At 41.4% G+C, this 13,583-nt stretch overlaps 1 protein-coding gene across 1 annotated transcript; it reads right to left on the reverse strand.

The window, feature by feature from the left end:
• Positions 1–375: 375 nt before the first annotated feature.
• On the reverse strand, positions 376–2,194 carry LOC124700374 (transcription factor MYB52-like). The gene is made up of 3 exons (XM_047232512.1): positions 1,755–2,194; positions 902–1,330; positions 376–791 (listed from the first exon to the last, which is right to left on the reverse strand). Exons 1-3 carry the CDS (start codon positions 1,867–1,869, stop codon positions 616–618), a joined length of 720 nt encoding a protein of 239 aa, XP_047088468.1. The 5' UTR covers positions 1,870–2,194; the 3' UTR covers positions 376–615.
• Positions 2,195–13,583: the final 11,389 nt, after the last annotated feature.

The following is a 13,583-nucleotide window of genomic DNA, read 5'->3' on the forward strand; positions in this document are numbered from 1 at the left end:
GCCTTCTTTCCTGGAAATCAATCTGGAGTTTTCACGGTTCTTAGCGTATACTCCTCCATTCCATCAAATAAGGCGTGCTCGTTTTTCTAGCAAGAATAACTCTAAATATATAAAGATTTATGGTATAAAATTAGTATCATTAGAAAATGTTTTTAATACGAATCTAACGTACTAATTACATATAATATAATCAAGCTTTTTTTGCTCAATTTTTTCGGTTAAAGTTTATCTTGAAATACACTTGCACCCTATTCATCGAAACCGAGGTAGTATTACAATGCGGGTTTAACAACTGTTAGCGCATAATTAAGTAGTTGAATTGAGAAACAAATTTTTTCATATTATTAAATAAAATTTACAAATAATGACAGAACAACCAATTCTCCATGCATGGATGGATGGACAATATATATGTGTATGTGTACATCAATAAATTACATGTACTACATGTCATATGTACGTTTGCATTTCGTGCCTTAGCTTCCTCTATAAGTGTCATTGGTGTTAGATTGCTACATCATGTAGCATGCCCCCTCACAAAGCATTACAACAAGCTGCTTTGGATGCACCCCTAGTTAAATACCGATCCATTTCATCGATACATATACAGATAAATCACTGGTGAGAAGTTCCAACCTCCATGAAATCTATGAGCGCCACCTGCCCTTCAGCTTGTTGATCATTGTCGTCCCGGTTCTCCTCCTGCTCCTCGATGCTCGAACCGCACTTGGTGTCGCTCGAGCTCACGTTCACCTGGAGAAAATCGTAGAACTCCACCGATCTATTCGTATCTGCAAATAACGAATTAATTTTCCGTTTAATTCCACACATATAAGCTAAATCGGTCAGAAATGCGTAATACCTCGCAGTGTGCATGCAAGAGAGTAGTTCATTAATTTACCTTCGTTCGTAGATGAGCAGTAACCCTCCTTACTGCTGTGAGGGCTGATCGCGAAGGGCCCAGCAAATTCTCTACGGTACTTGTCGAGCAAGGCGGCCATGCGATTCGTGTCAGGAGCTCGAGGTCTGGGCTTCTCGCCGGCGCCGGCGCCCGTAAGACTGGTATCTTCTTTCGCGGATGCGGCGGCGGTGCCGGCCCGCCTGTTGGACGACAGCCTCATCCGCTCCCTGCAGCGACGCGCCATGATCACATGCCAGTGGTTCTTGACGGCGTTGTCGGTGCGGCCCGGGAAGAGCCTGGCGATGACGGCCCAGCGGTTGCCGTGGACGCGGTGTGACGCGAGGAGGAGCTCCTCCTCCTCCTCCGTGAAGGGGTTCCGGTTGATCCTCGGGTCCAGCTGGTTGAACCAGCGCAGCCTGCAGCTCTTCCCTGAAATTAGTCAAAGAGCCGGTCATTTTCCGTCGGTTAATTAGTTATCCAACTTACGCGATGTGCTCGCGACGACGCCATGGACAGATAGCTTGCGCGTGCTAGATGAATTAGGAAGCAAGGAAAGCAAAATTAACTCAGTAGCTCTAGCCACAAGATAGATAAAATTGCTGCACAAGTGATAGAGATACGATATGCACATCAAGGTGAGCATGACACCCTAACAAATTAAAATTCTGTCCAGGACTAATTAAGCATGCTGAAAATCCCAAAAGGTCAGATAAGCTTACTGGAAGCAGTAGTGCGCCAGAAAGAAAGGGATTAACGGAAAACAAAGTACAGTTAACCAATAGCGAGCCTCCATATTATCATCTATGAGATACGAATCTATGATATTCACGCATGCATGCATGTCGTTAGTTACCTGATCGGCCGTGGAGCTTCTCGGCGATGGCGTTCCAGTTGTGCGGCCCGTACCGCGCGACGAGCTCCTTGAGCCTCTCGTCCTCCGACGGCCTCCAGTGTCCCCTTGTGCACATCCTTGATCGATCAATCGACGAAACAACAACAGCGACAAATCTCTCTAGCTATCCCTTAAATATATAATTAGCTTAGTAAGGCTAGCTACGCATAAACAGCAGCAAAAGAATCGACTAGCTAGATTGCTTCAGACACGGGAAGAACGAACACAGATCGATCGATCGATCGATCAGGATCCTTGTGCATGTAGGTCCACTGGAGATATGAACAAAGATTAGAGAGGGAGAAGGAAGAGACAAAGGTCGATCGATAAGTTGAGAAGAGGCAAGAGAAAGATAATGGGTGGGGGATTTATAGAATGGAGGGTTTGAGGGCTAAGGGAAAGTGCAGGGGCAGGCAGTTTTCTCTCTCTCTCTCTCTCTCTCTCTAACTCCGAGTCTCGTTATTGTTGATCGTTAGTGAGGGAGAAGATAGCGAGTTGGGAGATGGTTACACCGGAGTTAGTTTGATGCTACGTGTGGGCTAACGGGTGGTTTTGTACGTTAAGCTTCGCGAAAGGGAATAGAAAATGTTAGTTACATGCTAGCCATATCTAGGTCCACAAGATCAACTAACTACATGCAGTGTCTCGCCAGTTACAATTGTTCAACTAACATCATACGAGAAAACCAAGCAGTCTCCCTGTGTTTGTGTGATGGAAAACTACTGCCAGCAACCCATGACATCTGCAGGAACCAGTAGCTTATGTTAGTAATATTTGGTCTGAAAGTTACAGAACTGATAAACTAATTCTAGTGTAACATTTTTATTAACTAACGAATCGGGTTTACTTTGACCAAACCAATGCTGTTTTTTTGCGGGTAAACCAATACTGTTGTTATGTGTTTTTCCAATAACTAATCTTGGTTTGATCAGTATATATATGGGCCTGTCAGAGAGATAATTAAATGGTTACTGTCTTCTTCCACAGACTGATCAACCGGTACGTCTTTGTGTGCAATGAAATTCTACACTTGGTGCACCTAATATTTTTGGGAGGGAGTTTGGGAGAAGGGGAGAAAGATGCCGCTGTAGGGTTGCTTGGTGGGGGGAATTCTGTTGTTCAGGTCTCAACATCCCTCTGATGTTTCAAACCTACAACGTCTACTTAGAACCAACCCATCACTCTCCTTCCCCTATTGTACGCGGCACCTAACTCCAACAGTAACATACCTTAAAATAGGTTCTGCATTAACCAGTCGACTAATTAATATCTAATTTTAGATAACAAGCTGATTAATCGTCTTAACTACATTTTACTGGCCGGCTACCATGCCTTCTTTCTCAGGGCTAGCGCAACATTGCTTGAATTGCATGTGCATTATTACCTCCATCCCAAAGCTTAAGACTTATATTTTTTTTGAAAAGTTAAACCAAGTAAAGTTTGACTAAATTTTTAGAACAATCTATCAACAAATACAATATTTTGTAGATATCATACGAAAATATATTTCATTATCTATTTAACGATATTAATTTTGTATTTTGCATGTTAATGATTTTTGGTAAAAGCTTAGTCAAACTTGATATAGTTTGACTTTCTAAAAATAATATAATCCTTAAGTTTTGAGATGGAGGTAGTAATTAACAAGAACATTAGTTGATCAACAGGGGTTAGGTAGTTGGTCTGTACTTTTGTTTTCTGCATGCCTAAAATAGGCAGTGTAGTACAGCCTTCTATTCAGGATTATATTTTAGAAAAGGAGGGGGGAGACTTTTTGTCCTGTTTGTTAATTGGGAACAAGGAGCAAGCAGGTTAGTTTCTACGGGATTTCCTGTGCTGTTGGGCGCCTCAGACCTACCTGGCCGATCAATACAATTCGCTATTCGTCTCCAATGCTAAAATTAATTAGGTCAACTGAGTTGTAACTATAAGCTACGTACTTCAGTTGCTGTTTAGTATTGATTTCAGTTTCCAGTGAGCTGAAATTTTGATGCTGCCGGTTGTGCAACTGTGGATTAGCTCTCTTGGCATGTACCACGTATGTTATCTTTCAAGATAATTTAATTTTGGCTATTGGAACCACATTCTACCTATTCAGATTTAACACTAATCATTTAAAAGAAGATTTGATAGTAGTCAAAATGTGTACCCAAATTGGAGTATGTACCTAATGAGAATGCTACAGTATATGTATGGTGGGCACTGTCATTTTTTACAATTATAGCTTGGCGTATATACCTAATTGAAGTAGGTGTTTAAAAAAATTATATATCTGTAAAATTAGCATCGCTATAAAGAGATCTCCTCTATAAAATACTAATGCAACCATGCAAAATGTGCATAGATGAAGAACAAGCACTTGCACTCCCAAAAAAGAACATTTTAGTAGAAATATACAAGTTACAATAAAATAAGTTTTTTGCAAAAAAGAGAGAAAAAAGTTACTGTTACATCTCTATCTACTGTTTATTCTTTTCAGATTCACCTATATATAATAGTATAGTAGAAGCTAGCTGTCTTTTTATGATGGACTTTTAAACTTAGGTGATGCAGCCTTGACAACTATGGGAGACATTCTTACGATAACGATTTCATATCATGGTAACAGCAACTACCCGCCAGAAATCGATTAAATAACACATATATTAGTTCCTTCCTGCTCTAGATTGCTTTGATGGTCAACAACAGATCGAAGAGCTGCTAGCTAGGGAGGCAGCTTGTGCTTGTGCTGTGCTTCTAACGCAGGTAACATGCATCACAAGAGTACTAGCTAGATGTCAGCTTCAGCCGTTGGCCTAACTCTATTCCGTATGGCAGATAAAAGTTCTTAGATTTTAAGCAAACGCCCCGGCTTAGGAAACAGGGAAAAAAATTCAACTTGCTGGCTTGCTGCTGGTATGTATCCTTGTCTTCGATCGGCTAGTACGTGGCAGCTGGAAATTGACACATACACTGAACTTACATTTACAGTTTGGCACCTTGTACACCATGTTTTTTCACAAGTTTTTATCTCCACGTTTTGGCAAGTTTTGTTTGTGTGCTCGGAGCAAATTTGTTAGCTCTTAAGTCTAACACCTTCATCTGTGAAGTTTTTTGCTTTTTGTGATATCATGCCAAGTTTTCCTGGTTTGAACTTTTCCATTCAAGTTCAACAATCTTCGTACCGTACTCAAACAAACGGCATATACTTTTGGACCCGTCCGTAGTCAGTCCTTTAATCACACAATTAAGTACATCCTCACGTGTGTGCATGCCTCGACTGATCGAGACATCACATAACACAGAACATAAACGCTCGTTTTTCTCATATGTGGAAAAAGGTTTTTCTCCGAATCATTTGAAAAGAGCAGAGGCCAAATTGCCTGGCCAACGAGTAAATTCGCTTGTACACACTTCACACACAACAAGAGAAGTTACCTAACGGTGTTTCATTTCATCGTTTGAGAAAAAAGGACTAATGGTGCAAAAGTGACGTGAGTATCGTGGACCTTTGGACGACTTAGCCATGTACAAATAACGGAACGAATCTTGTTCGATAAGGTATCAGTGTGAGGCGACCTAGTACTAGCTGGTGTTAAGTTCATGACCGGATTTTTCCTGCCTACCATCGTTGAACGCCGTGATATCTCAGCACGCGCGCACGCAGTCGCAGCGAGGCTTAGCTAGCTAACCTAAAATAACATGTAAGTCACTGTCCCGATTCTTCTGGGAGGGGTCGGCAACAAGAGGAAATACCATATGGTGGATTGGGCCACCGTGTGCAAATCTAGGCATTTCGGTGGACTGGGTATCCTCAACACCAAAACCATGAACATAGCCTTGATGCTGAAGTGGATTTGGAAGTACTACCAGAAACACAGGGGTCTGTGGGCTGATTTGATTCGCCCCAAATACTTTGGGGACAGGGATTTTTTCTCTAAGGAGGTGCCGGCGAGGGGGTCCCAGTTCTGAAATTCCATACAAAAGATCAAATGGTATTTCAAACTGGGAGCTCGCCACAAGGTCCAAAATGGAAAATGGACTTACTTCTGGCTAGACTGGTGGACAGGGAGAGGGCCACTTAGGGCCCGCTACCCGCTCCTCTTTGGATGCTGTTCCAACCCCTTCACCACGGTCCACGCGACTCGGGTGGCAGAGAGGATTCCCGGGGAGTGGCGCATCCGGTTCCGGCGGCACCTGGGTTTGGCAGAAAAGGTTGAATGGGATAACCTGTGCCGTGAAATCCAGGGTCTTCCAGAGGGGGAAGGGAATGATCAGATTTCCTGGTCCCTCGAGTCCTCAGGGGAGTACTCCACGCGTTCGGTTTATTGTGGACTTCTGTAGGGAGCAGCAGTCACACATTTCAAGGAGGTGTGGCGGACACGCGTTCCACCCAAGATCAAAGTCTTCTTGTGGCAGTTGATCAGTGGAAAACTACCCTCCTGCGAGCAGGTGGCTAATCGGCGAGGTCCGTCTAATAGCTTGTGTGCTCTGTGTGGAGAGGTTGAGGATTGCAACCACATCTTCTTCACATGCCCAATGGCGGGGTTCATGTGGGCCGGGGTTAGGGAACTCCTACATTGCGAGTGGAACCCTGCTGGGGTCGGGGATTTCATTGCCTTAGCACAGGGCTTGCTAGGCCCCCTTCGTAGATTAGTATGGTTCACCTTTGCGGCCCAATGTTGGACCCTTTGGAACATTAGAAACAAACTAACTATTGAAGGGAAGTTTATCGGCAATGCAGCTGACGCCTTCTTCCACATGTTGACAAGGCACATTACAATGGATCCAGCGACAATAGCTTATTAATTACCGGTTGATGGCAGCTTCTGGCTCACATTACCTACTTTAAAATAAAATACTCCATCAAGATTGCTCTCCTCTTTTATTTGGGAAACCTACTACTGCTTTCTTTCATAACGGGTTTCGGAAAAAAAGAACTTCACTATCTATCGTGTATTCTATTCGGGGAAAATACTACTACTTCTTCTATGGTACCTCCAGAGAAATATACTTAACGTACCACCTGCCGCCTTTTACCCGAGAAACTTACTACTGTCTTCCTATACAGTATCTTTGAAAAAATACACTTACTCTATCACCCTTTGCCTATCTTATTCGGGAAAAATATTATTGTTTTCTCCACGATCTCTTGGAAAAATACCTGGTCCATTCTTCATCACCTCTTTCACTTCAGGACTGTAGCGGTAATGCATAGTACCCGCTTTTTTCTCATTGTCTCACGACCACCAAATGATTTTATTCCATGCTACCCACTTTTTTCATGGCTTCATGATAATCCTACGGACGTAGAGGTTACTCCATCAATGCTTCCACAACAAAATTTTTGAACTACTTCAATGCCACTTATATTCTACAATATAATTAAGACCCAAGGGCGCGGCGTGCCGCCGCGCATTACTTCCTAGTACTTCTTCAAAATATACCTGCCTGAAGTAGAAGAAGATGGCACACTAGTAGGAAAGACTCATCAATGACGCACCATTTTGGAATCCATGCCACAAAAATGTGAATTTTGTGGCGCACGGACCCATGCGCCACAGAAAGTACATTTATGTGGCGCACTAGGCAGGCATGCGCGGCTCACCCAGCGCTGGTGCGCCACAGAACTTTTCTTTTGAATTTTTTAAAAATGGTGGCCAGATCTAGATCTAGGGCCGCCGGAATTTTGCCGGATTTTTTTTTGAAATTTGTTGTAGGTTGCCGGAGGTGCGTGGGTGTGTGGGGTGGGTGGTGGAGGAGGAGGCCGAGGAGGCCGGCTGGAGGTGGGGGGGTGGGTGTGTGGAGGAGGAGGAGGAGGCCGGCTGAAGGGGGTCACCGGAGGTGGGGGGGAGGGGGTCGCCGGAGGAGGAGAAGGAGGTCACCGGAGGAGGAGGTCGTCGGGTGTGGAGGAGGAGGAGGTCGCCCTGTGGTGGAGGAGGCCGGAGGTGCAGGAGAGGAGGGAGGAGAAGGGCATAAGGGGATAAGGGAAAGTGGAGGAGAAGGTGAAGTGCAGGAGAAGTGGAGGAGAGGAGGAGGAGGAGAAAAGAGAGACGGAGAAGGGCGCCGCCGGATTTCAAATTCTAGCTTAACAATTCCGTAGCGTGCATTTCGTGCGCCACAGAATTTTTGTTTGGAAATTTTTATTTTTGCAGGAAAAAAATCTTAACTTTGCCGTAACTTTTTACTCTTTTCGAATTTGCCGATTCTGTAAATTTAAGAACGGCCAAAGGCATTTAAATTCGTTTGTAGAATTTTCTCCCGGTTATTTTGATATATTGTGCGTGTTTTTCTGACTTCGTATGCAACTAGAAAAGCCGTTTTACACTTTTCTACACTTTGTTTGCAAATTCAAATTCAAATTTGTTAATTTCCCCTACAAGTATACCACTTAATATGAGTACAGTTCAAAGGATTTTTTTTGAAGTTTTTGTGATTTTTTTAACATTAAAAAGGCGATCGGGGGTGCGTGGACGGTTGAAAAAACTTATGTGGCACATGTAGCTCCATCCGCACAGAAATGCTTCTTTCTGTGACGCATTTGGCCACATGCTCCACAGAAAAGCGATATTTCTGCGACGCATCTAGCTCCATGCGCCACAAAAATACTCAGAATTGGTCAACCCAATAATTGGCCGTGGCCCCCACCAGATTTCTGTGGCACATGGATAGTTGGTGCGCCACCGAAATGTCAAATTTTGTGGCGCATGAAGAGTTGGTGCGCCACATAAATACCATTATTTAGTGGCATACATGCCTGGGTGCGCCACCGATTTTTTTGTGGCGCATGGTTATTTGGTGCGTCATAAAAAAGGTATTTCACCTATTGCTAGTTTTCTACTAGTATCATTCATTAGATTTGGTGGCACTTGTGATGGCATTTTTTTCTGGTTGAACACTCCAAAGAATCTACATTACAAGACAATAATAGTGTTATGGTACTCGTGAGGATCAAAGAAAGCTCAGCTCCCAACATATCAGTAGAGAAAATAAAGTTTTCTTGGAAAAAACAAACCCACGGAAGTGAGAATGGAAAGCCAACAAAATCTCTAGAGAACCTTTCTTAGTCCAGTCCCACTATGTCAGAAATAATAAAGTCTTGATTGATTATTATGGTCCACTATGCGAAGAAAATTTTCTTATCAATGTGTAACAATGGAGTAATGAGTTGCTTGCTGCTGGAAACTGGCAACTATGTGGGTGAGAGCCAAAGGTGTTTGAAGACCACTGAAGAACTCTCTGGATTTTTTAAGGATGTTTTTCCAAGTGGGCAATTCTTGAATGCACATTGAAAATGTGAAGAAAAATCATCTATAAAAACATATTGTTTCTAGAGTTAGTACTACAAGCTTATGTTCCATAAAGTTAGATTTGAGCTAGAAGGGATTGTGGAAGAAGGGCATAGTGATGTACATATCTTTTGCAAGATATCGAGGACTTCGATGACATAATGACCAAGGATCTTGTAAGAAGACAAATCAAAAAACATGAAAGCACATATGGTGTTGTTTCTGATCGAGTTGGTGATCAAAGTTTTTTTAAATAGCTAATACTAGGAAAAAAGCGTTGGACTAAAAGGGAGATGACACTCAAGGCTCGAGATAATATTGATTTTCCAATTTTAGAACAACAAGGCGGAACTACAAATATACTAACCGCTCTAGATAATGCTCATAAAGTTATGGGTTGGAGATAAGGCAGAATATGGTAAGATCTATAGAGCCTAGCATTGAGAAGCAAAGTTTCATATGGGTGAAAGTTTTTTCTCTTTGATGATTATGTAGAAGAATACACATTTGATCAATAACAATCATCCTAGAATCAAATATATGCATTTCTTTGAGCAAGGATGTTGAGGTTCATAGTGAACAAACAAAAAATTATTTTGTGAGGACCAACAATGAAGGCACTGAGAGGTTTATTTGGAGGATTGCTATGGATAATGTGGTTGATGGGCTAGAGCTGGATATGGCAAAGAAACCAAATGCTACAAGAAATTTTGAGAATGTTGAAGGTTATGACGAAGAACTATGTATTCTCCTTAATTTTGATGATGCCACTTTACTAAATATTGAATAGTTTGTTGGGACTAAGTATGAGGGTAACTTGAATTTATTGGAGCCTAAGGCCATGGTAAAGTTAACCTATACCACCAAAATCAATTAACAAAGTTTCTACTTTGTGCAACCTGAAGATGTGGTCTTACAACTTGAGTTTTTAGACACAATGCTTCATGGCCAGTTTACTTTAATAGATCAAAGTCTACATGATGCAATTAGTTTACTACTGTATATGCTTCAGTTGAGCGAATAACTAGGAAAAAACATGTAAGTTTTAAAGTTGAGTCTCATGTCCTCTTAGGGTTGGGTTGACGAGAAGACAAATAATTGGAAATGAGGATGACCTTTATATGGAACAGTAGAGGGCCAAGACATATCTATAAAGGTATTTCACGAGTGATGCCATGACCTCTTCTTTTCTTGATTTTCTAGGCATCCAAGAAATCATAGGACATGATTTTTTGAAATCAATTCTTGATTCATTTAGTGGAAATCTTAATTTTAACTTGTGTTGGACTCTAGGAGAGGGAAGATGTGGTGGAATCCTCGGTGAATCTAACGAAGATACTTTTGATCTTTTATTAAAATAAATTGTGTTTATTTTGTAAGAACGATGGTATCCAATAAAATAGATGTGTTCACTTGGAACTTTGTAGTGCTTGATGGATACACCACAAGTTGGTAAAGTTCATCTTTTATAACCTTTACCTTAGGGGAATCCCCTACGGTGTAAATTTTATAAAAAAAGCAACAAAGAATTATACAAAGTCTCAAAAGAAATACGTCAACGAGGGTAGACAGTCTAAAAATAAAACACCAAACATGTTAATGTTATTAATAAATCTAAGATTCATATTATCATTGTTGGAGAGTTCAATATGACTAGAAGTTCTAGCAAGAAGAATAACCCTAGAGAATTTAGCACATGGAGTGTTTTAATAAATTCTACCATGTCTAAGGGGCATTATGGAGCTTTCTCCTAGTGGAAGGAGATTTACTTAGTCAAACAATCATGAGCACCATACCTTTAAATTGTTAGAAGGGATTCTTTCCCTCCCACCTAAGAAGATAATTTCGCGTTAGATTTTTCTATCTACTCCACCTATAGACTTATCCGATCACACACCTCTCCACATCAGTGATGTGAAATTCAAGGTGACACCCATTTCCATATTTGAAAATTGTTAGTTCTAGAGAGAAGGTATGAAAGATTGTTTGTTAGGCATGTAATTAAGACTTTAGGGGTACATCACATGAATATATTTGGGAGTGGCGTTTTGGCACCCGGGAGCATATGCTCCCGGTTTTTAAACTTCGTTTTAAATGTACTTTTAAAATATTGAAAAATTTGAACACAAAATTTAGTGGATACATCTCGAAATTCTACACGTTCACAAACTGGTTCCACAGAAAACCGATATTTTGAGTGTCATCCGTAGAAAAACAAATTTTTGCTGTAAAAGAAGGTTGTATACGAGACATTTTGTTTGTCTTTTTCACACAAGTCACAAAAAATATCGGTTTTTCGCAAGATTAAATGTGCACACGTAAAATGTTGATACATAACCGAGAAATTTTTTTTTCGAATTTTTTTGAACATTTCAAAATGTTTTTTTGTAGCAGGAGCATATGCTCTCATGTGCCGAATTGAATTTGCCAATATATTTGGCAAAAAAATTCAAGCTAATGAGACAAACACCTAGTGTTTGGACTAGTAATGTGTAAGTAATTTATAAAAAACACCCGATTTATGAAATTGATAGACTTGATAAAAATGAAGTGAATTGCATTTCTATCGCTCACAGATTAACAAGGAATCAATGCCAATTAGGTCTTAGTGAAATTATAAAACAAGACGAAATAAAATGGATGAAGAGAGCAACCGATATCGACGTAAAACATGGTGATTCTAATCCTAGATATTATCATTTAAAACAAATGTCACGAAAAGGAGTATTTTAATTTTCAGACTATGTCAATATTAGTTGGTGATTGGGGGCAAGCGTATTAAAATCGTATACTACTAATTTCTCCAATAAGCTCTCTGGTAGATCTGAAGTTATTCAAATGCCTTTGGATCTAGCTGGAGCTAAATAAATTTTAGATGTTAACACAAAAATCACATCTCATTTTAACCTAGATGAGTTTAAAAAATGCAGTTTTGCATGGAAACAAACAAGACCATTGATCTTAAAGGTTTAAGTTATGAGTTCTATCAACAACTTTAGGAGTTTGGTAACTTAGTGATTATCACTAAAAATCATGCTAGAGAGCTAAGTATTGATATTGATAGGTTTGATATGATGCTATCACAATTGTCCTAAAAGGAAAAGATGCTGAAAAATTGAAAAGTATCATCCCATCCGCCTATTGATCTTAGTGATTATCACTAAAAGTCTCAACTCTTGCTACATCTGGTGTGAATAAGCTCATTGGAAGAAGCGCTCGATGGCATCAAATAAAAATCCTCACCGCCGTCCTGGAGCCCAACACCGCGAAGTAGCTCTTTTGTCTGGGTGCATCATTGGAGGCAATTTGCTCGGGTCGCGCCTTTCGTTTCACCCCCAAACTCCCGAGATCCTCCTGTGTCGGCGGGCTGCGGTGATTGGGGCGGGCGCGTCGGGATCTTGTGAGAGGGTCCTCGTCAAGCCCCACGTATGGTGGGAAATCGACTAGCTCCGGTAAGACACGAACATGGAAGTCACACGAGGTGAATGACACAGACATAGCGGGTTCACTTTTATGTGCAGGTTGGCTCGCGGTCAGGAGCAGTCGAGAGTGTCGATGGGATTAGCAGATTAACTGAGGCACGGGACACGGTCAAAGGGCAAGCTAATTAGTACGAATCTTAGCACATATCAGAAGACAATGGACGCACGCAGAGCTACCCATGTTTATTAGGGAGGGGGCGATAATCGTGTTGGCCGCAGGGGCCACGTGTTGGATGCTCGAGGGCTGTGTAGCTACCCCTATGGGTATCAAGTTTCATCCGTTGGGCAAAAATTAGGGATTCTAAAACTACTTTTAAAAGGAAGATATATTTTAGAAGGGGTTGTCACTTTACATGAGACTCTAAATGAGATATGTCAAAGGATAATATTTGGACTCTGAGCATTCATCCTTATGAGGACCGAAATACCTTTCTTTGCTCTAAGGACCTAGGGATCAGTCCCACACATGATGGATTACGACGTGATTTATCTAGGTTTGGGACTCTATATATGATGAGAGAAACCTCACACCTGCCTTAAGTCTTTATTGATATGGAGAATACATGTGTGTATGATTACAAGGGGGTCTCAGGGTTGGATGACTAACTTGTGGAGTAAATCGATCTAGGGTTTAGAGGCTATTTGGTGTATCCTGATATGGATGGGTGTGTCGCCTAGGCGATGATTTGATGAATGTTTGTTCCCTTCTCCCGTTGTTGGTTTCCCCTTAAATATATATAGGTATCTTGAGTGTGGTAGATTGTATCCTGAATGTAGTCCGATTGTAGCATGACATGTTAGATCAGTTGAGTCCTAAAGTGGTCCTGTGTGAGGGGTAGAGCCACAACCTAGGCAACGAAGGTCATGGCCCGGGGTACAATGATGGAATCCTTTCATGATTATAACACCACTCAACACTATTTGACATTGTTGGCCCATTTTTCCCGAGGCCTGGCCTGATCATGGATCCACCTTTACCTTAGGCATTGTGAGTTGGATGGGGTATAGCATCATTGGCCGTAGGGATACGGCATGACCCA

The sequence above is a fragment of the Lolium rigidum genome, chromosome 3 (genome assembly GCF_022539505.1).
Source record: "Lolium rigidum isolate FL_2022 chromosome 3, APGP_CSIRO_Lrig_0.1, whole genome shotgun sequence".
Classification (NCBI taxonomy): Eukaryota; Viridiplantae; Streptophyta; class Magnoliopsida; order Poales; family Poaceae; genus Lolium; species Lolium rigidum.